At 39.8% G+C, this 27,687-nt stretch overlaps 1 protein-coding gene across 4 annotated transcripts; it reads right to left on the minus strand.

Annotated features, from left to right (window-relative positions):
- Nucleotides 1–15,380: 15,380 nt before the first annotated feature.
- Nucleotides 15,381–22,519, minus strand: LOC137063712 (asparagine synthetase [glutamine-hydrolyzing]-like). Of its 4 annotated transcripts, none has more exons than XM_067434975.1 (6): nucleotides 22,320–22,519; nucleotides 17,827–17,933; nucleotides 17,584–17,684; nucleotides 17,463–17,482; nucleotides 17,260–17,378; nucleotides 15,381–16,418 (listed from the first exon to the last, which is right to left on the minus strand). In XM_067434975.1, exon 6 carries the CDS (start codon nucleotides 16,358–16,360, stop codon nucleotides 15,641–15,643), a length of 720 nt encoding a protein of 239 aa, XP_067291076.1. In that variant the 5' UTR covers nucleotides 16,361–16,418; nucleotides 17,260–17,378; nucleotides 17,463–17,482; nucleotides 17,584–17,684; nucleotides 17,827–17,933; nucleotides 22,320–22,519; the 3' UTR covers nucleotides 15,381–15,640. The 4 variants fall into 3 exon arrangements, with proteins under 4 accessions (XP_067291076.1, XP_067291078.1, XP_067291075.1 ...); XM_067434974.1 differs by lacking the exon at nucleotides 17,463–17,482; XM_067434976.1 differs by lacking the exons at nucleotides 17,260–17,378; nucleotides 17,463–17,482.
- Between the last annotated feature and the right edge of the window lie 5,168 nt (nucleotides 22,520–27,687).

Below are 27,687 nucleotides of genomic sequence, written 5' to 3' on the forward strand. Positions count from 1 at the left end.
GGCTATTTATGATAAACTATGTAGTGCTATTTTACATTTGATTAATAGAATACCGGTGTGTGTGTGTGTGTGTATATATATATATATATATATATATATATATATATATATATATATATATATATATATATATATATATATATATATATATCAAAAAGTACCGATAAGAATGGCTACTGTTAAATTACCGGACCGATAAGCCGATAAGTGAGGGACATTGAATATCTTTCCAAAATCTAAGTATCAATCGTACTGCCGTGATTACACCCACTGTAACAAGGGAAAGCTTGTTATTTTTAATCTGAGGAATCTCAGATTTATCTCCTAAAAGACAAATCCTTGATGAAAGTGGGAGATCAAAACCCAAACATTTTCCAAGATATTTCAACACAATTTCCCCAAAAGGTTGAATCTTTGAGCAGTGCCAGAGAGCATGAGCCAGTTTCTTGTTTACATTTCCAGCATTCTTTTCTTGTCCTGTAGAAACCTTTGCCACCAAACAGTTTCTAATCTGTAAATATTTCCAGAAGTGCATGATCCCGCGTCCCCCTCACTTTTAATGTAGCCTTAATGTAGGAGAAAATTCCTCCGCACTTTTACTGGGTCTCACCCATCCTAGTCGACCCCACTCGGAGCGGGATTCGGACCGACGTTACCCTGCGAGGAGGCAGGAAAATTAACAGGGACGCTAAAGTCAGCTTTCTCTAACCTCGGTTGATAGCGCGCTTCTTGAGGTCACGGTCAAATGTATTAAAAAAGAAACCAATGTGAATAGGCTACATCAAGATTTAAATTCAGAGACAAAAAATAGGCTAATCTATGTATGACCTGTGATTTTATTAGCATCGGAGGGCGCTCTATGGAGTGAAAACAGTATCAAAACGTTCCACAAATGCACGCGAGAGATCCACGTGCGCGCACACCAATCCACAAATGCACGCGAGAGATCCACACACACACAAAGCAATCCACAAATGCACAGGAGAGATCCACACACACAAAGCAATCCACAAATGCACAGGAGAGATCCACACACACAAAGCAATCCACAAATGCACAGGAGAGATCCACACACACAAAGCAATCCACAAATGTACGCCAGAGATACACACACACACACACACACACACACACAAAGCAATCCACAAATGCACGAGAGATCCACACACAAAGCAATCCACACACACAAAGCAATCCACAAATGCACGTGAGATATCCACACACACACACACAAGCTATCCACACACACAAAGCAATCCACAAATGCACGTGAGATATCAACACACACACACACACACACACACACACACACACACACACACACACACACACACACACACACACACACACACACAAGCTATCCACACATACAAAGCAATCCACAAATGCACAGGAGAGATCCACACACACACAAAGCAATCCACAAATGCAGGCAAGATATCCACACACACACAGCAATCATGCATTATTGTCCAGTCTGTTCACAATCCACAAATCTGTACCTGTAATTAATGCACATGTCTTTTGCATTGGTGTTGTTCTGCCTTAGAACGCCCCTGAATATGCGCTTTTGTACCTGTGGAATCTTTTGAGACTGTCATTCTGTGGCCTTGATCCACAAATGCACAGAAGCCCATTCGTATCTGTCCCCATTACCCAAAAAGATGCGATACGGTTTTCTTCCTCCAGAGGGCATTCACCGGCCTTCGAACTTAGTCTTCCAAAGGGCTAGATTCATTTAGTTTTCTGACTTTGCGAGACAACTGAAGTCTAAACATTTTTCACTAAATATCATGTGCATAAGTGCACATATAGAGTAAAAACAAACCTTTTTATATTCTTCAACATGAAATCAGAAAATATACAGCCTATTAAGAAAACCACTCGGATAACAGGAAAGCTTTAGTCTTTAACATTATTTCTGTAACTATTAGCCATTACTTTTATATATATATATATATATATATATATATATATATATATATATATATATATATATATATATATATATATATATATATATATATATATATATATATATATTATATAACATGATATTATAACATTATAACATGACGCCTCGTGGTTCCATCCCAAAGAGGCATGAAATCGCTCTCATGGACATTTTCCTGGACCGTTCCCACCTGGTGGAATGACCTGCCAATCTTAATTCGTGCTGCCGAGTCTGTAGCCATTTTTAAAAAACATCTTAAGACACATCTCTTCCAATTGCACCTGACCAATAAAGAATAGCACTTAACTGTCCATTCATTTTTGTTTGTTTGTCCAAAAAAAAAAAAAAAAAGTGTACTGTGCTAATTAACTGAGACTTCTTCCAGCTCTTACAGGTTGTTGGCCTTGTTTGTTTCGTTGCTTCTATTGCTCTCCCCTTTTTTGTAAGTCGCTTTGGATAAAAGCGTCTGCTAAATGATTAAATGTAAATGTATATTATTGTAGTTCTGAATGTACTATGTGGTAAAGTAATAACACCTCCCCCCACACACACATAATATAGAAATGTATATTTTTCAGCCAAAAATTATATTATTTTTTCATGCTTTCCTTATTTATTTAAATAAAAAGGATGTATAATTTAACCAACAAAGTAAAAGGGTGAGTAAATGATTACAGAAATGTTTAATCATACCTTTTATAACAAGAAAAAAGTAAGTACAATATTTTGGTGATTTTTACATTTTAGATCATGCATATTCACTACAATTGTAATGACAACTGCACAAAATGAGTCTGAACATTATTACAAGTTTTTTGTGGTGGTGTGTGTGTACGTACACATTAAACTTGCAATACAGATTGAACATACTCTCTTGTATTTAAGTAAATGTCCATCCCAAATGATTCTGATTGTTCCAGTGGGTCAATGGAGTTCTTGAGTTGCTCTGCAGTTGAGTGAGGATGGTGTTTGCTGTGGGAATGATTACCGGTATGCCCTCTTCTCTTCCTGCAGCAAAACCACTGTCATCCCAGTCAAAATGAGCACCTTCCTAAAACATAACAAAAAAACTAGATATAGACAGACAGACAGACAGATAGACAGACAGACAGATAGACAGATAGACAGATAGATAGATAGATAGATAGATAGATAGATAGATAGATAGATAGATAGATAGATAGATAGATAGATAGATAGATAGATAGATAGATTGGATGCTTCAAGAGATTCTGATTAACCAACTGATGTCACATATGGATTACTTTTGAAGATATTTTTATTCCCTTTCTGGACATAGACAGTATAGTGTGCATACACTTGCATACGCTCTCTGACGTAAATATAAAATATTAAATATCTTAAACTGTGTGTGAAGATGAACGGAGGTCTTACGGTGTGGAACGACATTAGGGGGAGTCATTAATGACATCAATTTCCTTTTTAGGTGAACTAACCCTTTAACCAGTTGGTGTTTATGAATGAAATCCAGCTAATTTAAACACAGAATAGGTTCAGGAAAAAAAGATTAAATAAAATAATTAAATGCACAGAATATTTATGTAGTTAGGGAAGTAGAGATATAACTTAAGTTGTTTTATACAATTAGAGGATATCCACTGCCTCTATTCATTAGACTGCCTCTAATTATGTGTGATGGTGGCAACACAATATAATGGTTATCCACTTGTTGCGCTGAGTAATTTTTTTGTTTCTCCATTATTTGACTAATGTTTAATACATTGCATTCTAAATATCTTCTTCTTTATGTTCTAATGGTGGATTTGTTCCTTATATACTGTATGGCCCAGTGGTATATTTAAAGTTGATATATAGTACATTCAACTTTACCTGCATACACACAGTATAGTTGCGTAAAGGGATGTAAAGTTTTTTACTTATTGTATCGTCACAAAATGTATCTATTATTGCCCAGCTCTAATTTACTAAATGCAACAATAAGGCATTAATATTAAGACTACCAGTATCATTAACATCATGATTTTATGTAAAGCGTTTCTTGTAGCTTGCTGGAACTTACTTTTTGGCACAAAACATGCATCATTCATGCCTGAACTATTCTTTTAGGAACTATTTGGAGTTCACTTACCAGAGTGGATATCCAAACTGTTAAGTAGCCTCAACAAAGAAAGCCAGTTTCCGCAAGGTTGTTGTTTGCTGTGCCCAAATACATAATCTAAAAGAATTCCAAAAACGTCATTGGCTTTCAAATTCCTTCATGAAAACTCAATTAAATTCATAATATTTATTTTTTACCTCTTTTTTATTGGTTTTAAAAAATAAAAACAACTTTTCATCAGTTAAATAAAACTATGAAAATGTGTACAAATGGAAACACATTTTGAAGCATTCTTATTTTTCTATTATATATCCCTAATTGTATTAAAGTATGGTTGATCTTCTGATTTTAAAATTAAGAACAAAGGCTTATTTGTTGATCTGGTTTTAAAAAGTAGAAAGTAAAGTAAAGGGTTTTCCCATTACTGTGACACTGATGACACACAACTCTCTCTACCTCTCATTCCGGCCTGATGATCCGAAGGGAGCTACTCGTACCACCTAAACCTTGTGAAGACTGAGCTGCACTGATGTTTGCCTAGAACAACCACTGGCTCTACACCCCTATACCTAAACTCACTTAAGACCCATGTGCCCTCCAGAAGCTTGCATTCTTTAAGTGAATGGCCCAATTGCACTCACCTTTCGGGAGTAACCATCAACTCCACCGAACAGGACTATGTTGTACCTGTATAATAATAATAATAAGAAGAAGAAGAATAGGGAATAAGAATACATTTATGATGATCTGACTGATCCGAGGGCGTGCGTGCATGTTTCCTGTGGTGTACAAGAGGTAAAAACAATATAAATACTGTTTGTTTTCTCACACAAACCGCTTATTTCGTGTCTTAGGCCATCAATGTGTACTTACGATGGGGGATTGTTTAATTTGGACTTCGCTGTGTATGCTCTTTGAGGTGGTGACCATAGACCTGCATTATGTGAGGCACAGACAAGAACAGTTTGACTTAAAATGATCAAAATTGAAACTACTGGGGAAACAAATACTCCTACATCTCGGATGCCCATGAGGTAAGCTAAAACATATCAAAATTTAATTTCAAAGTGAACTATCCCTTTAACAAGGATGCTAAAAACAGTTTTGTCCAACCTTGGTTGATAGCGCACTTCTTGAGGTCACGGCCCACGGCCAAGTGTATTTACATAGAAACTAATGTGAATATATCAAATTTAGAGACAAAAAATAATCTATGCATGACCTTTCATTTTATTCGTATCTAAATATGAGAAGGGCGCTCTCTCACAGAAAGTCCAAAAGCGGATTCGTGGAAGTAATACCCTGTCTCGCTGGAGCTGCAGCTGAAGGAAAACAATCGTTATGGGTGATGAAACGTGACGACGACAATCAGACGATTGCGACAATATTTACAGTGTATGTAGAGATCAGGTGGTGAACCTGCAAGCGCTGCCTTCGGAGGAGGCAGACCCAGCCCCTGCTTTTCTCTCTCCCATCCATGCCCTATGGACCCATATGTGGACAGAATGCAAAGCTTTAGGACCTCAGAGCAGCTCTTAGTCTCTTATGGAGGACAGCAGAAGGGAAAGGCTGTCTCCAGAGGATGGCCGACTGGATAGTGGATGCCATCGCCTTGGTGTATGAATGCCCTGCCCACTCGGGGTTAGAGCTCTAACCCCGGGTTTGCAGCTGGTTTACATCAGAATTTTTATTTTATTTTTTACATTGCATAACATTTATGGAGACTTAATGCACAAGTGCCTGTAGTACCAGTCATAAAATTGGCATGAAAAATAGGAGAATAATATTATAGATATTAGTGGTTATTGTTCAGCAGTGTATTTGCTTTCTTACCAAATTAAAAGCAAGATGTAGGATAAATTATATCGGTCCAAAAAAAAAAACTACGCCATTTCTGCCCCCTCACTTCTGAAAAGATGGCTACGCCCCTGATAGATTGGATTAGGCAACTTGAAGTTCCTCAAATTATTTTCGCTTGATGTTGCAGTTATTATTAAAATTCATTAAAATTACCATGGTCATCAAAATTTCTGAATAACAGCAAAAAATACTGTTAGAAATATACAAGTAGAAACAGCAGAGTGGGTTACAATAAACTTATGCTTACTTCACTGAAAAAACAGGAAAACACACATTGTCCAATTTACTTAATCATATTATTTGTTTTCTATGCAACAAAATTGTCTTTCTCTCCGAAACATGATTTCTTTACTTTCGATTGATGTAATTCTTTAAAATGTGCGATCTACTAGATGACATTATTTGCGGTGAATGTGAACAAATCAAGTACTCGAAAATAATTTTTGCTGAAACATTGCCTAGCATGCTTTGCTTGGGACTTGACGAGAAGAGTAAAAATATTTAACTAAAGTGTTATTTTATTTAAGTTTTATCCTGCGTCTACGCAGCGTCTTGTTCCCTATTCAGAGAACATGGGTTATGCGAGTATATTCGTAGAAGTGATACCCTGTCATGCTGGAGCTGCAGCTGAAGGAAAACAATCGTTATGAGTGATGAAACGTGACGACGAAAATCAGATGAGCCATCTAAATGTAGCCTATTTATTCACAATAAAGCCAATCATATGAATAATGCAGCTTTTTTAATGTTTAGTATCTTCTGCTCACCAAGGCTGCATTTAATTAATCAAAAATATTTAAAACAGTAATATTGTGAAATATTATTACAAATTAAAACAGCCTTTTTCCTATGTGAATATATAGTAATTTATTCCTGTGATCAAAGCTGAATTTATCATTAGCCTACTCCAGTCTTCAGTGTGACATGATCCTTCACTAATCACTCTCATATGATGATTTTATAATCAATAAACATTTATGATTATTATCTGTGTGCGCACCATCTTCTCCCCAGATTTCTCTGCCGAGCAAGACGGCTTGTCGGCAGTGCGGGGAGCTTGGCCGCGTGCGCAGAGTCTCGTTCCCTATTCAGAGAACATAGGTTACGTGAGTAACCTGAGACGTTCTCTTTCATAGGTTCCCTTTGACACTGTGTAATGACGCATATGGGGAACGGTATACCAAACACGCCAAGCTTAAGCGCTGCCGCATCTGACACGAACGTCAGGTAGGCCCGAACAGCTGGATTAAGCTCAAAGAACTTGAGAACCCTGAGCCATGTCAAGATCTAAACAATAAAATTTAACAAAAGTGTGCGATGAGGACCATCCCCCCGCTGCAAACTTTTTTCTGCAGAAACTCCAGAACTGAACTAATAGGGCAGTCGACTGGACTTCTACTGTGGGCCGGACACCGTGCCTGAAAAGCCTCCCACTTGGAAGAGTAAGCTTCCTCGTAGAGGGTGCTATGGCATTAGCGATGGTCTCCTGCACATCTGCTGGTAGACCGGCCCTTAAGGCTGATGGCCCCTGGTAGGACACACCCACAGTTTTCCAGATCTCGGGACGAGGATTTTAGAAGATTGGCCTCGCTCCCGCTCACTCTGCACAAAACCGCCGGAATCAGCTTGATGGGCAGGAATGCATAGAGCTTCAACCTCGGCCAGGGGTGAGCGAATGCATCCACTCCCAACGGCGCAGGAAGACTTAGAGAGAACCAAAGCGGGCATTGGGACAACTCCTTTGTACCACTGAGCCACTGAACCACTGAGCCACTGCCGCCCGCGTGGCTCTGTGGTTCTTTTATACTGATATAAAGACTGTTATAGGTGTGTGTCTTTTTAAACAGGTGCCATTAATACAGGAAACGAGTGGAGGACAGAGGAGCCTCTTAAAGAATAAGTTACAGGTCTGTGAGAGCCAGAAATCCTTTTTTGTAGGTGATCAAATTCTTATTTTTCAGAATAATATGCAAATAAATTCTTTAAAAATCATGTGATTTTCACTCCCAACGGCGCAGGAAGACTTAGAGAGAACCAAAGCGGGCATTGGGACGACTCCTTTGTAGCGAAGAGGTCCACCTCCGCTCTGCCGAACCGCTCCCAGATCTGGGCTACTGTGAGGATTAACATCCATTCCCCTGACTTGAGTTTCTGCCTCGTAAAGGAGTCTGCCTCGAGGTTCAGAACTCCGGGGTTATGGACTGCCCTGAGGAACAGGAATTTGCCCTGGGCCCACAGGAGAAGAGAGCGCGCATGCCTGTCCAGGGTGCGCGACTGAGAGCCCCCTTGGCGATTCACATGAGACACCAGCGCCATGTTGTCTGTCCTGACAATGACACGGTGCCCTGTGAGGAGGGTGAGGAAATGCCGAAGGCCCAGGGAGACCGCTCTCAAGCTCTAGGCAGTTAACGTGCCAGGCTTGAGTCTCCTCCGTCCAGATGCCGCACATTGGATGGCCTTCGAATACCGCACCCCAACCGGTGAGGGAGGCATCCGTTGTGATCATCTGGCGACGGAAAATGACCCCCGTGCCGACACATTTCTCGCCACACTGATAGGGCTCGAAAGCAACCTTGAGACTCCCTCAGAAGGCCTGTAACCTAGATCCCTGCATGTTTCATCCACCAATGGAAGGGCCTCATGTGGAGCAGCTCCAGAGGAAGAGCCCCAAAGTATGATGTTTTTACCCCCATGTTTCACAGTAGGTATGGTGCAACTCAGTATTCTTTGTCCTCCAAACACAAGTTGAGTTTTTACAAAAAAAGTTATATTTTGGTTTCATTTGACGATATGACATTCTCCCAATCCTCTTCTGGATCACCCAAATGCTCTCTAGCAAGCTTCAGACGGGCCCATAATTGTACTGGCTTAAGCAGGGGGACACGTCTGGCACTGTAGGATTTGAGTCCCAGGCGGAGTAGTGTGTTACTGATGGTAGCCTTTGTTACTTTGGTCCCAGCTCTCTGCAGGTCATTCAGGTCCCCTAATGTGGTTCTGGGATTTTTGCTCATTGTTCTTGTGATCATTTTGACCCCATCATGGGGTGAGATCTTGCGTGGAGCCCCAGATCGAGGGAGATTATCTGTGTTCTTGTATGTCTTCCCAGCCTGGTGCAGGTCTACACTTTTGTTTCTGGTGTCCTTTGACAGCTCTTTGGTCTTGGAGTGGAGCTTTAAATCTGACTGTTTGAGGTTGTGGACAGGTGTGAAATGGTAAATGGACTGCATTTATATAGCGCTTTTATCCAAAGCGCATTACATTTTTGCCTCACATTCACCCATTCAATGTCAGCCATGTAAGGCGCCATCCAGCTCGTCGGGAGCAACTGGGTTAGGTGTCTTGCTCATGGACACTTCGACACTTGGTCAGGTGGAACCGGGGATTGAACCACCAACTTACTGGTTTGTAGACAACCTACATGAACCACTGAGCCACTGCCGCCCGCGTGGCTCTGTGGTTCTTTTATACTGATATAAAGACTGTTATAGGTGTGTGTCTTTTATACTGATAACAAGTTTAAACAGGTGCCATTAATACAGGAAACGAGTGGAGGACAGAGGAGCCTCTTAAAGAATAAGTTACAGGTCTGTGAGAGCCAGAAATCCTTTTTTGTAGGTGATCAAATTCTTATTTTCCAGAATAATATGCAAATAAATTCTTTAAAAATAATGTGATTTTCTGTATTTTTCCCCCCTCATAGTTGAAGTGTATCTATGATGAAAATTACAGGCCTCATCTTTTCAAGTGGGAGAACTTGCACAATTGGTGTCTGACTAAATACTTTTTTTGCCCCACTGTAGTGAGATCACTGAGTTCAAAATGTTGACTGGGATGTCACATAATGTCACATTTGCCTCAGAAAAACCATTCAGTGTCCATAAATCCATTAGCTAGAAAAGTGATCTCTACAGATGAGCATTTTGATAAATATATGAACTACATTACATAGGCTGCTATTCATTATAATTTTTTTATTTTCCAACATAATTTGCAAATAAAGTCTTTAAAAATCAGACAATGTGATTTTCTGAATTTTTATTCTCTCATAGTTGAAGTGTACCTATGATGAAAATTACAGGCCTCATCTTTTCAAGTGGGAGAACTTGGACAATTGGTGGCTGACTAAATAATTTTTTCCCCCACTGTAGTAAGATTGCTGAGTTCAAAATGTTGACTGGGATGTCACATAATGTCACAATTGCCTCAGAAAAAAACCATTCAGTGTCAATAAACTCATTAGTCAGCTTTTATTCTCTCATAGTTGAAGTGTACCTATGATGAAAATTACAGGCCTCTCTCCTATTTTTAAGTGGGAGAACTTGCACAATTGGTGGCTGACTAAATACTTTTTTCCCCACTGTAGTGAGATCAACTGAGTTCAAAAGGTTGACTGGGATGTCACATTTGCCTCAGAAAAAAAAAACATTCAGTGTCAATAAATTCATTAGTCAGCTAGAAAAATTAACTGTAGAGATGAGCATTTTGATAAATATATGAACTACAGAACTAGCGGCTATTCATTATATATATATTTTTAAATGTTTTTTAATATTAGGCTAATTAATAAATCTGTTAAGTTTTTTTTATGACAGCCATCATTTAAATAGCATCCTTGACCTAGTAACAGAGGGTTTGTTGAATTATGCATGAAGATGAGTTTATGTGAGAAAATGAGATGAGAAAAATAAGTTTATTTAAGCGTGCTATTAGTATACTTTAAGTCTACTTTTTATACTTCTCAGAAATAAACTTAAAGGGGGGGTGAAACACTCAGTTTCAGTCAGTGTCATGTCAATCTTGAGTACCTATAGAGTAGCATTGCATCCTGCATATCTCCGAAAAGTCTTTATTTTTTTAATAATTATATAAGAAAGATGCGCTGTTCCGAGTCTTTCCGAAAAAAGCCGAGCGGGTGGGGGCGTGTCATGTGAGCGGAGCTAAATAATGACGTGTGCAGCAGCGCGCTGCAGTGAGGAAAGTGATTCGCTCAGTGAGGAAAGTGATTCGCCCGCCGCGTGAGGAAAGTGATTCGCTCTGTGAGGAAAGTGATTCGCTCAGTGAGGAAAGTGATTCGCCCGCCGCGTGAGGAAAGTGATTCGCTCTGTGAGGAAAGTGATTCGCTCAGTGAGGAAAGTGATTCGCCCGCCGCGTGAGGAAAGTGAGTCGCTCTGTGAGGAAAGTGATTCGCCCGTCGCGTGAGGAAAGTGATTCGCTCTGTGAGGAAAGTGATTCGCTCAGTGAGGAAAGTGATTCGCCCGCCGCGTGAGGAAAGTGATTCGCTCTGTGAGGAAAGTGATTCGCCCGCCGCGTGAGGAAAGTGATTCGCTCAGTGAGGAAAGTGATTCGCCCGCCGCGTGAGGAAAGTGATTCGCCCGCCGCGTGAGGAAAGTGATTCGCTCTGTGAGGAAAGTGATTCGCTCAGTGAGGAAAGTGATTCGCCCGCCGCGTGAGGAAAGTGAGTCGCTCTGTGAGGAAAGTGATTCGCTCAGTGAGGAAAGTGATTCGCCTGCCGCGTGAGGAAAGTGAGTCGCTCAGTGAGGAAAGTGATTCGCCCGTCGCGTGAGGAAAGTGCTAATACAGATCGACCGCCGGCCTATCAGTGGGTAAGTCAGTAGCTACTGGTTATATCACCTGTTTAGCATCCTACAAGCCAGCGCTTTGATGGGCGTAGGCTGTTGCTCTCTCTCTCCCTCTCTCTCTCTCACGCGCTTCCGGTAGAATTGTCCGTAAGGCCCATACAAGGAAATTCCGCCCCCACTAACGTCAATGGGGACGCATGATCTCAAAAAACTTGCCGAAACTTATGACTAACCGGAAGTAGTATTTTTGACAAAGAAATACTCCCATCAAACGTCCACCTTAACTTTTGAAACTTTGTCTATGTTTAGTATGGGATTCCAAGTCTTTAACAGTGTAAAAAGATCAGTATGCATGAAACAGCATTTCACCCCCCCTTTAACATTGCACTTACGTATACTTGACTTATACTGATATGTACTCAATCTTTTGATTGATATGAACTTAAAAATATAATTAATTATTCTAAGTATACTTGGCTTGTACACTGTAAAAAAATATTTGGAAAAAAAGTTACCTGGTTGCCTTAAAATTGAGTTCATTGAAATTAAAAATTTGAGTTAATACAATGAACATTTTTTGAGATTCGACAACCTTTATTAAAAGATTTTTTAAGCATAGTGGGTAATTGTGTGTTTTATTTTTTAATGACGGAATGAAACATGCCAAATAGTGCTATTTTCACGATTTATCAATTTTTTATGTGGTTCAGATACAATAATATTTTGAGTTTCTTTTTATTAAACAAATTTCTTTCATTGAATCAACTCAAATTTTTAATTTCAATAAACTCAATTTTAAGGCAGCCAGATTACTTACTTTTTTAAGTTAAACCAACAATTTTTTTTACAGTGTATGCCGGTTTCTCTTTTGATTGAGCCTATTTCATATTTTTCCACATAGTTCTAGTCTTATAAACTTACATTGTTTGAAAATATTGATTTATATTTATAAAAATATTTATAATCTATATTTATAAAAATATAAAAATATTATTTATAAATATAAATAATATTTATATCTTTGAGTTACCACCATGCAAATTCAAACATTTTGTTCTTTTGATTTTAATTAATTCTTGAATAACACGTCTACGTCTCCTTCCATTAAAGGTCGCTGCGCATTCGGTCTTTTCAGCGGGCCAAAGGGATTTTATTCCAATTCCTCATTATCTGACTCTATTTAATCATTATTTAGAATTTAGGTTAGAATGCCAATTGGTTATTTGTTCATTTATATTTAATAGTATAAGTACACATTTAATTATTCCATTTAATAATTAAATTTCTTGCATGACATATTTATGGGCTGAGTGGGCATGGGTTTGATCTGAGAACACATATATGGGTCTTGCATGACATATTTATGGGCTGAGTGGGCATGGGTTTGATCTGGGAACACATATATGGGTCTTGCATGAGATATTTATGGGCTGAGTGGGCATGGGTTTGATCTGAGAACACATATATGGGTCTTGCATGACATATTTATGGGCTGAGTGGGCATGGGTTTGATCTGAGAACACATATATGGGTCTTGCATGAGATATTTATGGGCTGAGTGGGCATGGGTTTGATCTGAGAACACATGGGTCTTGCATGACATATTTATGGGCTGAGTGGGCATGGGTTTGAACTGGGAACACGTATATGGGTCCTACATGGCATATTTATGGGCTGAGTGGGGATGGCCGGATGGGTTTTATTTGGAAATGCATATATTTGTACTGCATGACATATTTATGTGCTAAGTTGCGTTTGAACTGGGAACACATGGGTCCTGCGGCAGAGGCGCAAAGTAACTATGTAGGCCTATCGAGTTATGTAATTACTAACTGTACAATCTTTAGTAACTTGTAGTAACTCTACATGTAGGCTTATCAAGCATGTTGAGATTTAGAAATTGTAACTTAATACATGTTAGTCACCAAAGAACAAGCATTGCATAGATCTTTTGTCAAAACAATCCATCAGTCATTTTTGTTAGTCGTGCAGAAAATGAAAAATGTAACTTCCCAAAAATGTTAAAAAACATCAAAATAGGTCAAAGTTTATACAGTGTTGAATTATGCTGATTATTGGACTTTAAGATCTGGAATATTATGTGGCCCCTTTAAGAGATGCGCGTTCCTGCAGGTATTTTGTGTGTGTGTGTGCGTGCCGAACTGTGCTGCGATTCACATGAACAGTGTGAGAAACATGGACTCGGGAGCGCTCTTGTTCATAACCTGCCTATTCGTTTTAGACGATTGTAATGAATTTAGTTCAATAAAACACATGTACTAAGTGGTGATGGTGTTAATGATTTACCTCGGACATGAGTGAGAGTGAGCTTTAGGGCATCGCTCAGACTGCAGAGAATGTGCTCAGTGAAAAAACACACTTTTCTTTTGAACTGAAATGGACTGTGTGAAACCGGTGGTAGAGGTGAGTTGCGGATCACTAAGCAGTTCATTGAGCCATTTGTTTGGACAATAATAGAAAGACTTGTTTTCTTGCTATTATCTCATCACATTGAAGCGCCGCTGATGTAAATCGGTAGAGGAAACTATTTATAATTTATACATTGGGAATTTGGGATACACTGCTGGGGTGGCAGACGGGTTGGCAAAGGTTTTTCTTAGGGTGGCAGTTGCCACCCCATGCCACCCGGTAGATCCGCTGAAGCAAGGCTAAGGGGAGAAGTGGACATTTGTGAGGATGTTTATGAGGAGGTCTGGAGTGGCAGAGAAGTATGTTAGAGTGGTGCAGGATATGTATGAGAGCAGTAGGACAGTGGTAAGGTGTGCCATAGGTGAGACAGGACTTCACGGTGAAGCTGGGACTGCATCAAGGATCGGCTCTGAGCTCCTTCTTGTTTGCGGTGGTGATGGACAGGCTGACAGATGAGGTCAGACAGGAATCTCCATGGACTATGATGTTTGCGGATGACATTGTGATCTGTAGTGAGAGCAGGGGCAGGTGGAGGAAAGTCTAGAGAAGTGGAGGTTTGCTCTGGAGAGAAGAGGAATGAAGGTTAGTCACAGCAAGACAGATTACATGTGTATGAATGAGAAGGAACCAAGTGGAACAGTGAGGTTACAGGGAGAAGAGGTAAAGAAGTGACGAGGATGGATAGGATCAGGAATGAGTACATCAGAGCATGTTAGATGTTTTGGAGACAAAGTTAGAGAGGCCAGGTTGAGATGGTTTGGACATGTTCAGAGGTGGGAGAGTGAATATATTGGTAAAAGGATGCTGAGGTTTGAGCTGCCAGGCAGGAGGTCAAGAGGAAGACCAAAGAGGAGGTTTACGGATGTAGTAAAGGAGGACATGAAGATACTCGGTCTGAGAGAAGAGGATACAGAGGATAGGACTAGATGGAGGCAGATGTTTCGCTGTGGCGACACCTGAAGGGAACTGCCGGAAAAAAAGATGGGACAGACACTTGCTCCCTCGATTTTGACCGAGGGAGCGAGTCTACTTCAAATGTCCACTTCAGGCAGCTTCATATACCACAATGCAAAACGATTGTGATGTCACTGCATATCGTGTTTAATTTACCCCACTACAAACAACTATATTTTCATTCTTTTCTTAAAACATTTAAAACAACCCAAACACACATATACATATAAAATGCTGCATTAAACAATTTCATAAAGTAAAAAAAATAATCAACTCCATAATGGATTCCAATTGATCAGGGCTTAGTTTCGCCAGTAGTGGGCACTCATGCACGCAATGACCTGCATCCAAATGAAAGAGACGGAGGGAAGTTTGCTAGTGAAGGGCATTATAAAGATGGAATGCAGCACTGTGATAGGTGTGTAAGGGGCGCTTTCTCTGCTGCTCCGTGGTCTTCAGTGTTGCATCAGATACTTCACTGAAGACCAGGGATGAGGTGAAGCCCTCCTGTTAAGATCTGGCTGGCCCAGGTGCTTCCTGTGTAGATCTGGCTGGCCCAGGTGCTTCCTGTGTAGATCTGGCTGGCACAGGTGTTTCCTGTTTGGACCTGGTGAGCACAGCTGGACCTGTCAGACACAGATGTTCCCTGTGTGGATCTAGCTGGCACAGGTGCTCCCTGTTTGGACCTGGTGGGCACAGGTTCTCCCTGTGTTGATCTGGTGGGCACAGGTGCTCCCTTCTGCTGCAGCTCAGATCTCAGTGGTTCAGGGATCATTCAGTGGTTCAGTTCTGGACTGCAATATGGTTTGGAATGAGTACTCCATGTGGGGAGCATGTAAGCACCTTTGAGGCAGCCACAGGTGCCTTCTCTAGAGAATTGGCAGGCATGACAGTTTTTATAGAGGGTTCTTGCAGATGCTTAATCAGGTACTCAGGGATACTGGGTTCCCTTCTTGGTTGGGACCCGATGGGAACATGTGGCTCCTGGCACGACCCAAGAGGCACAGGTGCTCCAGGTGCTCCCTGTGGCTTTTTCAGAATCCACTTTCTCCTCTGATCTGTGGTTTTCAGTGTTGGATCTGAGAAACCTGAGAGCTGGGCTTTTTCAGATGCATAAGTGAAGGCTAGGGATGAGGTGAGGCCCCCTTCTCCAAACTGGCTGGTGCAGATGCTCCCTGTGTGGACCTGAAGAAAAGGGTTCTCCCTCCAATGCTTTGTGGTCTTCAGCGTTGTATCCGAGAAGCCCGAGTTCTGGGACGATGCCTTCTCAGATGCATCACTGAAGACCAGGGATGTAGGGCATGAAGATCTTCCTGCCTCCCCTGTCCCCCAACACTGGCCTGAGATGAGGTCCCTATACTCTTCAGGCTCCTCAGAGATGGGATCTGAAACTTCCGTGATTGCCCACCACCGCCCTGCAGCAAGGGCCACCATGAGCTCATGTGAGTGTTCAGATGAATGCTCTGCACTCTCAAAAATGGTGGGCATTGTGCATATGTTCATACTGATGTTGGAGAATGATGATCTAGATGTGGACAATACTTTCTATAACTGTGAAACACTATGAAAGAAAGAGAAAAGGAATGAGTTGAGTAAACACATTTTACATACAGTATCTGCTATTGGTTGGACATTGAAATATAAATTTTCAACATTTACAGAAAACTGATTTAATAATTTTTGGTTTAAATATTTTCATGTTCATACTTTTCAGTTGGCCAAGATTTCTAAAAATCCTTTCTTTGTATTGGTCTTAATCAAATTTTCTGAGATACTGAATTTGGGAGTTTCCTTAGTTTTCAGTTATAATCATCAAAATTAAAAGAAATATTTGAAATATATCAGTATGTGTGTAATAAATGAATATAATATACAAGTTTCACTTTTTTAATGGAATTAGTGAAATAAATAAACTTTTTGATGATATTCTAATTATACGACCAGCACCTGTATATGACATGACAGGAGATGTCTCAAGGCATATTGCAGTTAAGAAAATGCTAACAGTGTCTACATCAAACGTGAGCAGAAAGGCTTCAGAAAGGCCTCCAATGGCATTCAGTACATTCCCACTGACCCACTCACAAGAGGATAAAGTCATTATTTAGATTTTTTTTTGCGCACAAAAACTATTCTCGTCGCTTCATAAAATTATTGTACAGCCACTGTAGTGAGATGGACTTTGTAATGTCGTCTTTAGTGCCTTTATGGGTCTTGTGAGTGGGTCAGTGGGAATGTACTGAATGCCAATGGAGGCCTTTCTGAAGCCTTTCTTCTCAGCCATCAGCTTTCAGCAAAAATATCTTCATTTGTGTTCCGAAGATGAATGAAGGTGTTACGGGTGTCCAACGACATGAGGGTGAGTAATTAATGAAATAATTTTCATTTTTGGGTGAACTAACCCTTTAACACATTAGTAATACATAAAGCACTACAGGGTCTTATGTAGAAACCTTCTTTGGTTTTTGGGGGGGTTGAAAGGGAATAGCTTATCAGCCTTCTCCAACTGAGAGTCGTTCACCTGAAAAAGAAAAAAAAATAGATTAGCGGATATACATGGTGTACATCCATAACCTCATGGTCTGTGTGTACATGTGTAGTATACCTTCAATGTGCTCCTGTAGGCTTGAGTACCAGGATTTATTCATCGATGTCACAAACACAGTGGAAATAACCAAGTTACTGTGGGAAGGTTAAGAGAAGGAGGAAGGGGTATTTTGTCTTACCCGTGTGCAGCTGTGGTTCTGTCTGCTCTCAGCACATCAAACAGATAAAGCTCTTTCAGCAGACGGACACTTTCCTCAGCACCCGCTTTAGGGGATGGCGCCTAATTCAAAGCAGGTCACAAATTCAGCTGAAATCAATCTAATGCTAAATTCACAATGAATATTGTCACACAAAACATTTTTGTTTATTTTTTAATATTTGTAGTGACAGTTGATGTAAGCTTAATACATAGTGATATGTACGTTATGAAAGTAGATGTATCCTTCAGTCAGCTCATCAGAACCTTCACCTGAGAATATCACAACGCTGTCCGTCTTTTCACGGATGTACTTTGATATCAGGTACATACCTGCAGAGGAAGAAAAAAAATGCACAGAATACAAATATTGTTCAACAAAGCACTGATGCCACCTAGTGGCTATAAGCTGAGCTAGGAAATTCATATTGCTGAAGCAAATATTGGAAAAAATAAACTGGCATACAATATGACAGTGATTACGCTTGTAAAGGCTGAGATTTACATGATCCCTGCAAGTTTTAAAGCAGTGCTTCGCAACCTTTTTTTTTTCTTTTTCATTCAGGCAAGTGTTATACAGCATTATAATTTGTATTCAGAGTGAGGCCCGTTTGAAATGTACCTTTATGTTACTTTTTAATCTTTTCCTGTATAATAAATAAATTAAATTAAATAGCCTCTCTCTCAGAGCATCTGACAGGGCAAGCTGATTTAAACATGTTATCTATATCTTACCAGTTCTTTTGAAGCCCTGAATATAAGGCATGTGTCATTATTAGGACAGATAGTATCATGCACTTTCCCAGCATCAGCTCACTGCATACTCGGATATTTTTCAGATCAATCTCTTGTGTATCGGTATACACGGTATGGCCTCATTCCGTATCGTTTCTAAAAAACATATCGATATATAGTAAAAACTTGATATACTGCCCAGCCTTAATTTAAAATATAATAGGCCTTTGTTTTTTTTTTGAGATAAGACTACTGTAGACTACTAGGCCTAAAAACTACAACAACATATATTTCCTTTGTCCTGTTGCTTAGGTCTATCTCAGTCACACACCTGAAGCTCATTCAGTGGTCGATATTATGTAGGGCGTATGAGGAATATACATTTAGGTAAGTTGTAGGCTGTTTCTTTCAACATTGCTTATTCGTGTTTATTTAATATTAGCTAGTAGAGATGATTGGTCCACGTGCAGCTGGGGATCTGTCACGTAACATTTACAAGCGCCAAAATGGAAAAAAACAGGGCTAGAGTATTTTGCTAAATATGTGTAGTGTACCATGTTACATATTTATTATTTTTATTTATATCATTAAATAAAGTTGTTTTTAACCTTAAATAACACTGCCAGCTGATAGGGCTCTCTGTATGTTTACAGCATTAGGTGAGTTGTTTTTTCTTGGGATTAGGTACATCTTGTGTGCCTAATATTTATCCAAATGAGTCATTATTAAAACAAATCACAATAATTTAATTGAAATAACAAAAAAGCGTAGCTTACCAGAAATTGTACCATGTAAACACTGTAACATGTTGTCACTAAAGCTAATACAATTTAGTTGTTACTAAAATTTTAGTGACAATCATACACTTATTGTGATGCAATTATTTATTTTTACATTTGATTTAGCTAAGCAGTCCTATTAAATCCAATTCCACTCAGATATCACAGCAAAACCAGGTTGCATGGGGAAATAACAAATACAATAGGATTAAGTTGTCTAAACATAACTGGTTTATGGTTCCCTGCCACCCTGCCAAGACCTCTTGCCACCCCTTTACTGCCACCCCCATGTCAAATATTCTAGATCTGCCACTGCAGGTGCAGAATTATCTCTCCATCGACTTTAGTCTGATAATCAAACTCATAGTGATCCTTCAGCTATAAGGGAAAAGACTGGTGATCAGACGTCAAGTTAAACCAACTACGACCACATGACTCAATCACAATATTCTAAATCAGTAAGATGATGCACTTTGTTTTTGAATCCATTAGAGGGCATCAGAAAACAAATACAGAATGACAGCGTAATATAAGCCTCAGATGAAAAAAGTAACATACGTTAAACTTTATAAACATAAACTTTCTTATCAGAAAAATCAGAAATCTAATATTGGCTCGTTTGCAGGGCTTAGACTAAGCCAGAATTTAGCATTAGTTCAATTTTGGCATTTAAGTAGCTTTTATAAATAGCAAATCTGCTTACTGGTGTGCATCTTGAGACAAAACAATGGCCCAGCCACCGACATATGCATTTTAGTGGGACTAGCTTAAGCTTTGTCTGTGAAACTGGGGGGATAGAGTTTTTAAGACTCAACTTTTTTATTGAAAAAAAGTCATACTCTTACTTTTTGTGTATAAAAATACACATTCCTGCTCAATGGGCGTGTTTTATTCCATAATGATATTCGATATAAGAAATTTCACATTATAAAAATAAAGGATTGTGGGATTTTAATGTGGTATTAAGTGTTCAGATCTCATATTTGCATGCAATAGACAGTTGAGGCAGTGAAATAATCCTTTTAATAATAATTCAGCCAAAAATTGTTACTTTAACACATTCTGCCATCTTATGTTGTTGCCATCTACGTGGCGGCGCTGGGACGCTGGCGTTGTCTGTTCGCCGCTTCTCCACCCACAACAAATCATGTTAATGTACTATTAGATTTACATTTTATTTTATTTCCTTATGTTTGTGACTAGTCTAACAGTCAGAGCTACAATTGGGACTGTTGCTGATTGCTGGCAGCCACTGAGAGGACGTTGTTCGTCGTTTCGCCGTTTTCAACCGCTTCTCTAATGTTTACGTTTGAATTGCTGCGGTTGGTTTCTGGTTTGGAGGACATTTGATGTTTCTCGCCGCGGGTGCTCACTGGTGGTCTCCCTTGGGCTTGGGCTGCATGGTGGCTGAAGTTTGCACCGGGCTAGCGTCATCCGGGCTCTCGTCGTCGGCATCCGGCATGATGTGGGATGTTCTGCTTCTCGGCTGCGCCGCTGTTCCGTCCTGCATTGCGACCGTGGAGCGGCTTGGACATCTGCGCCGGCCCCGGTGTGTCCACAGAAGTGCCCGGAGGAATGTTCTGCCTCCTGCATGGTGCTGCAGCGATCCCCATCGTTTGAATCATCATGAAGAAGACCCATCATCTGGTTTTCAGCTGTCGTGGCTCTGCGACGTCATCGGGACACTGCCGCTGGGAGAAATCTGAAACATGGAGTGGACCACAGTGTGCTGCGGAGCTAACAGTGTGCTGCGGAGCTAACAGAGACTTCCACCATCAGCTGTTTTCTGTCCACCATCAGCTCTGTTTCTGTTCACCATCAGCTCTGTTTCTGTCCACCATCAGCTCTGTTTTCTGTCCACCATCAGCTCTGTTTCTGTTCACCATCAGCTCTGTTTCTGTTCACCATCAGCTCTGTTTCTGTTCTGTTTTCTGTGTTGGTTGACTGTTTGTAGTATTCTATATTTTTACTTGTTATTCATTTTTTGTTGTTATTGTTGTTATATTTTGTTAGATTATTTTAGAAAAAAGAATCTACAAAGTAAATGAATTGCACATGTAAAAAGTTGTACCGTTTTATATATATGATATAAATATTATTTTATAAGTATATATAAAATATATATATTTTTTGTGTTACCTAAATGTTTCTCCGCATTAGAGAAACCCTTCAATACATTTATTTTTAACTGTGCTGAACAAAAAAAATTGGCTATTGGTCAAACATATCAGATCATAGTGAAAAAAAACATTGATTCAGTGCAAAGTTAAAGGGGGGGGTGAAACACTCAGTTTCAGTCAATCTTATGTCAATCTTGAGTACCTAGATTGGTATTGCATCCTTCATATCTCCGAAAAGTCTTTAGTTTTGTTATATTTATAAAAGAAATATAGGCTGTACTGAGTCTTTCCGGAAAAAACCGAGCACCTGGAGGCGTATCGTGTCGGCGGAGCTAAAGAATGACGAGCGCACACAAAGTGGTGACGTCCTCAAGCCTGGATGATGTCTATGAAGAGAACGCTACCCTAAATAAAACATGGCTCAACTAAAACGATCCAGATTCAGATCCGAATTGCGACACGACTTAAGCGTGATGTTATGAAGCTTCCCGTAATTTCTGCGTTCAAATCGGTTCAAATGCAGCGCTGCCTTCCCGGAATGCTGTGCTGAAGCGTTGAAGTCGCTTGATGTCACACATAGGAATAAAGTGGAGCGCAGTGCGACCATAGGGCACGTCAGAAGTGTTCACGGATGACTGGATCTGCACCTTGAGAGCAGTGTTTATGGGCGTGCATTTCCTCTCTCGCTCTAGTCACGCACGCCCCTTTCTGGGAGAAGAGCCCGAACGGCCCATACAAGGACCTTCCGCTCTATCGACGTCAAGCCGACCCATACTCGAAAAAAACTCTCCGAAACTTGTGAGAAACCGGAAGGAGTATTTTTGACACAGAAATACTCCATCAAACGTCCAACATTAGTTTTTGAAACTTTGTCTATGTTTAGGATGGGAACCCAAGTCTTTAACAGTGTAAAAAGCTCAGTATGCATGAAACAGCATTTCACCCCCCCCCCCCTTTAAGCTCTGCACATGCATGAGGGAATGTCAGCATTCCCTCTGAAGACTCTTTCTTCAGCGAAACAAGAAATATTTTAAGGTGATACAATCCAATTTTGCTTTGAAAAAACGAAAAAGTAAGATGATTACCTGATCCTGATAACACATAGGATTTCCAAATCCAGATAATTCTGATCCCAATTATATAACCATTGAACAACGTGGCCCAGTCCCTGGAATAAATCAAATTCCCACCACATACTGCTCTTCTGGAATTTGTAACAGTTTGTTATTTGAATTATGCTCAGACATGTCAGGCCCTCCAATTTAAGTGTTTCCGCTGAGGAGGATCGACTCCAACGCCTCAAAATCTTATTTTGAAATCGAATCTCAGTCCTACCTTGCCACCATCCACAGCATCATTGCGGCACACCAATCACATTTTGCTTAGAAATTACAAACTGTAGTTATTTTTGGTAGAACAAAGGTTCATGTTCTGCTCCTCTCACTGTAGGGGTGTCTGGCTGTCATGGCAACAGAAACATTACCTGGGGAACTGGGTATAAGATTTCATAATTATGAAACATACTAACACTATAAAGAACATGTGTCAAACTTTATGCACATGTGCCATTGTGACTCATAATGCGATTCATATGTCTTTTTCAGGAAGTTTTACAAAACAGATGCATTGGAAACATGGGGAAACTGAGTAATGAGTACAAGTGACTTCCAGCCAAAAGTATTTCAAATGAGGCACAGATAAGTGGATTTATATGGCATATATTGATTTGAATGTCTACTGAAAGGTTGTTAAGTTATCCCCACGTGCATCGCCTAAACTGACCCTGTCGCGGTTCACCGCTGTTCCTTCCTTGGGCAACTTTTGATAGATTCTGACCACTGCAAACGGCTGTTTTGGAGATGCTCTTTCTTTCTGCCATCACAATTTGGCCCTTGTCAAACTCGCTCAAATCCTTACTCTTGCCCCTTTTTCCTGCTTCTAACACATCCGGTTTGAGACTAAATGTTCCTTTGCTGCCTAATAGCTATACCTAGCCTGGATGCCAGCCGAGCCGAACTCAGCCTGGCCCACAACATTTGAGCTTGGGCGGTTCGGTCTGGACTCGATCCATAGAGGCGTGATTATGCCAGAACAGAAACTGTTCGGACCAATGAAATCATCAGAGCGGGCTTTAGACGATGAGAGACAGATGATAAACAGTAACGTAATCATCCACGTCATCAAAGAGGGTTGGATTATATTTGTTCAAATCCTAAACGGAGAGTTTGTTTGTATGCATGAACCTTCGCTATTTTTCTCTGAAATGACGATCATGTTGGGTAAGTACTCTGTGTATCCTTAAATTTATTTCTTTTTTTACAACACTGGCAAAGATTGTTTATTCCAGCACACGTGCAGACAGGGTTGCCAAGTTTTTACAACAAAACCCACCAACTAAACAATAGCTTCTCAGGGGGATTCTCCGGAGGAAGAAAAAAAGGCGTTTAGACGGTAAAATATGTTATTTTGGGATGGTTGCCTGCTAAAATTCTCATTCATGGGTCTATACATCACATAATAGTCGCTTCAACCCTCGGACATGGAAAACAACCCGCGGAAAAAAAGAGACACCCCTCGCTGCAGCCTGTAGCACGATGACGTTGCTGGATCAGATCCAATACATACTGGATGGTGGATCGTTATGGCAATGTCATTCATACAGATCTCTGAATTAATTTATAATGCGTATGCGCTAGTCATAATGTATGATCATTATTGTATATAGACGATGTTCTAAACTGTGTAGTTGTAGAAGTGATAAATAGTATTAAGTAATTATTGATTAATAAATCATCTTTTCATAAATGTGATGCTTAAATTATCCTAGTTTCGCTGTGCATGCATGCAAAACAGTTAATTTTTTATATATTCTGATCATACTTGCTGTTGAGTGGAAGGAAAAATGAGTCAAGTAATTGTCTCTGTAATTTTAATCCTCAATGCAACACGATCTGTAGGCTAAAGAACTTTAAAATACCAGTAGCCTACACATTCAAGGAAAAATGCAAAACGCGTGTCATGATGGCGTGAGCATGTTATTAATCATTATTTTTGCGCGAGCGGTTTGAGTATTTATCTATCCAGCAAACTCTCCTGTGCATTCAATGATGTCCCCAAAACTCTTCTGCGCATGCGTATATGACGTCATCGAATTGTGAATGAAACCACCGCGCATGCGCGTCCAGTATGCGTTGGATCTGATCCAGTACGTCATCGTGCTACAGGCTGCAGCGAGGACTTCTTGGAAAAAAACGCGGACTTGGCAACACTGTGCAGTTGAGCTCTGTTGACATTTGACAACTAGCAATGCGGCTCTTCGTTGCTCTGATTGGTTGTAGGTCTGTCCAATTGATGTCTTTCCTGGTTCGGTTGAAACACGCCCCAAAATCATAGCCTAATGGAGCAGTTTCAGACTCATATTCTGACTAGAATTAAGTATGACCACGTCAGGCTATAACAGGTGCCGTGAGATAATCAGAGTTATTCACATCTCCTGTTAGTGATCATAATGTTATGCCTGGCTGGTGTATGTATTGCTTTTTCTAAAATAAATTATTCATATTATAATAATTTGACCAAAAGTGTCAGACAATAAAGACATTAATTGCATTACAAAATATTTCTATTTCAAATATTTTTTTTAGAGGAATTTTCTATTTATCAAAGAATCCTGAAGTAACGGTTTCCACGATTTGTTTGACATTTTTTACCACAGAAAAATGAAGTTTTCAATATTGATGATAATAATAAAGGTTTCTTGAGCAGGAAAGCTGATATTAGAATGATTTCCGAAGGAATGTGACACTGAAGATGAGTAATAAGACTGAAAATTCTACTTTGCATCACAGGAATTAATTGCATTTTGTCAATATATTCAAAAAGAAAACATTATTTTAATTATCAAATTGTACATTTCACAATGTTACTGTTTTTGATCAAATAAATGCAGCCTTAGTGCGCATATGAGATTTATATATATATTTTTTATAGTTACCGTGACCATAAAGAACTACATTTCTACAATTAAAGCAAAAGTACCATTGAAATGTGTTCCCCTTTGTGAGTGACAGTTCAGTGAGATCAGGAGAGCATTATGGGATGTGTGTGTCGTGGGCGGGAGATCAGAGTCACTCCAGTGCTCTGACAGCCTCTTTGTCTTGCTGATGAGGGAAAGACGCTCTAATGGATCAGAGGAAGCCACTTCAGTTTTAACACTCGCTGCATCCACTCAGAACAGGGCCATAATATATAACATCTATCTATCTATCTATCTATCTATCTATCTATCTATCTATCTATCTATCTATCTATCTATCTATCTATCTATCTATCTATCTATCTATCTATCTATCTATCTATCTATCTATCTATCTATCCATCTATCCATCCATCCATCCATCCATCCATCCATCCATCCATCCATCCATCCATCCATCCAGTCTGCCTTTCTTTCCGTCATTCACAAGAGTTTACTGATCTCTCTTCTTCTTTTCTTCTCTATTGCTCTCCTGCAGGGTTGTGAAAGAGGGGCTATCTATCTGAGCCAACAAACAAACATTGACTGGTGCTTCAAAGACGTCAAGCTGTCATTCGGGGGTTCAGAAAAAACTGAATCCTCAACATCGGCAAATGACAGATTCATAAAAGCTCTGTGTGTTCCAGGTGTTCAAATGGATGCGGTTTTATTGTACATGTTTTGATTTCCTCTCCTCTCTTCTATGACAGACTGTGTGTAGGCAGCTTGGCTCCATAATTTACAGGCTGCTAGGACAGCGTTCTGGTGACAGATCCGCCCTGGGTTTCCGTTCATTAGAGGGCCAGCGGGAATGTGGCAGGCTGCGATGCTGTTGTACGAGGCGTAGCCGGCAGTAATGTCCCACATGAAGCTGTCCCCAGTATGTGTGCGTGTGCGTGCGTGCGTGCGTGCGTGCATGTGTGTGTGTGTGTGTGTGTGTGTGTGTGTGTGGTGGTGGGTTATGTTTTTGTGAAATATAAGGACACAAATGTATATAATGACATTGGTATGACATAGGTATTACACGGAGAGGGTGAAATATGTGGACATTCCCCATGTCCCCACTTTTCAAAATGCTTATGAATACTATAGGATGAGTTTTTTTGAGAAAGTAAAAATGCAAAATGTTTCCTGTGATGGGTAGGTTTAGGGGCAGTGGCAGTGTAAGGGGATAGAAAATACAGTTTACGCCTATGGAATGTCCCCACATTTCACAAAAACAAACGTGTGTGTTTGTGTGTGTGAGCCTGTTTATGTGGTTTATGAGGACACAAATTTGTATAAGTACACTGGTAGTACACTATAAATGTGGTTTAATTTCAAATTATTTCAAGTAGCTTTAAAAACATACTAAATTATGTTTTTTTGAAAAAAGTAAAAATGAAGAATGTTTCCTGTGATGGGTAGGTTTAGGGGCAGGGGCAGTGTAAGGAGATAGAAAATACGGTTTGTACAGTATAAAAACCATTACACCATTACAGGAGAGTCCCTGTAAACCACATAGACCCATCTCACTACAGTGGCTCTACAATTATTTTATGAAGCAATGAGAATTGTTTTTGTGCACAAAAAAAAACAAAATATCGACTTATATAATGATGTGCCAATTTCAAAACAAAGTTTCGAACGGTTATAAATCAGTGTATTGATTCGGATACGAATCATGAATCGATACACTGATTCATAATGTTTTGAAACTTTGTTTTGAAATTGGCCCATCACTATTTGCCGTTATTTTGTATTGGTTTTGCGCACAAAAACAATTATTGTCGCTTCATGAAATGATTGTAGAGTCACTGTAGTGAGATGGGCTTTGTAACGCCGTCTTTAGTGCCTTTACGGGTCTTGAGAGAGGAAATGACATTGGTGTCAATTAAGGCATTTCTGAGCCATCGGATTTCAATAAAAAAATGTTCATTTGAGTTCCGAAGATGAACGGAGGTCTTACGGGTGTCGAACGACATTAGAGTAAATAATGAGAGAATTTTCATTTTTGGGTGAACTAACCCTCCACGAGAGCTGTAATGAAAACACAATAAAAGAGAGAAATACTTAGCTATTTAAAATGGAAAGACAGTAGCCAATCACAACAGTGGGCGTTTACACTGAACTCTCACAGCAGACACACCCCTTTAAACAGAGCGTTCAAACCAGAAGGCTAAAATCAGGGTAAGCAAAATGCCTTTTATTTATAAATGAATGTAAAAAGCATTCATTATATGTGCGCCCCAGGAAACATCATAAAACAATGCAGTTCATGACCCCTTTACACTCTCAAAATGGCTGGGTTAAAACAACCCAATTGGCAACTGGGTAAATATTGGACAGAACACATGCTGGGTTAAATTAACCCAGTGGCATTTTAACCCAGCAGGCTGGGCTGTTGAGAAAACCCAAAATGTAGTCAATTTTTTTTTTTTTTTACCATTAATGGATTT

Source organism: Pseudorasbora parva, chromosome 24, assembly GCF_024679245.1.
Source record: "Pseudorasbora parva isolate DD20220531a chromosome 24, ASM2467924v1, whole genome shotgun sequence".
Lineage (NCBI taxonomy): Eukaryota > Metazoa > Chordata > Actinopteri > Cypriniformes > Gobionidae > Pseudorasbora > Pseudorasbora parva.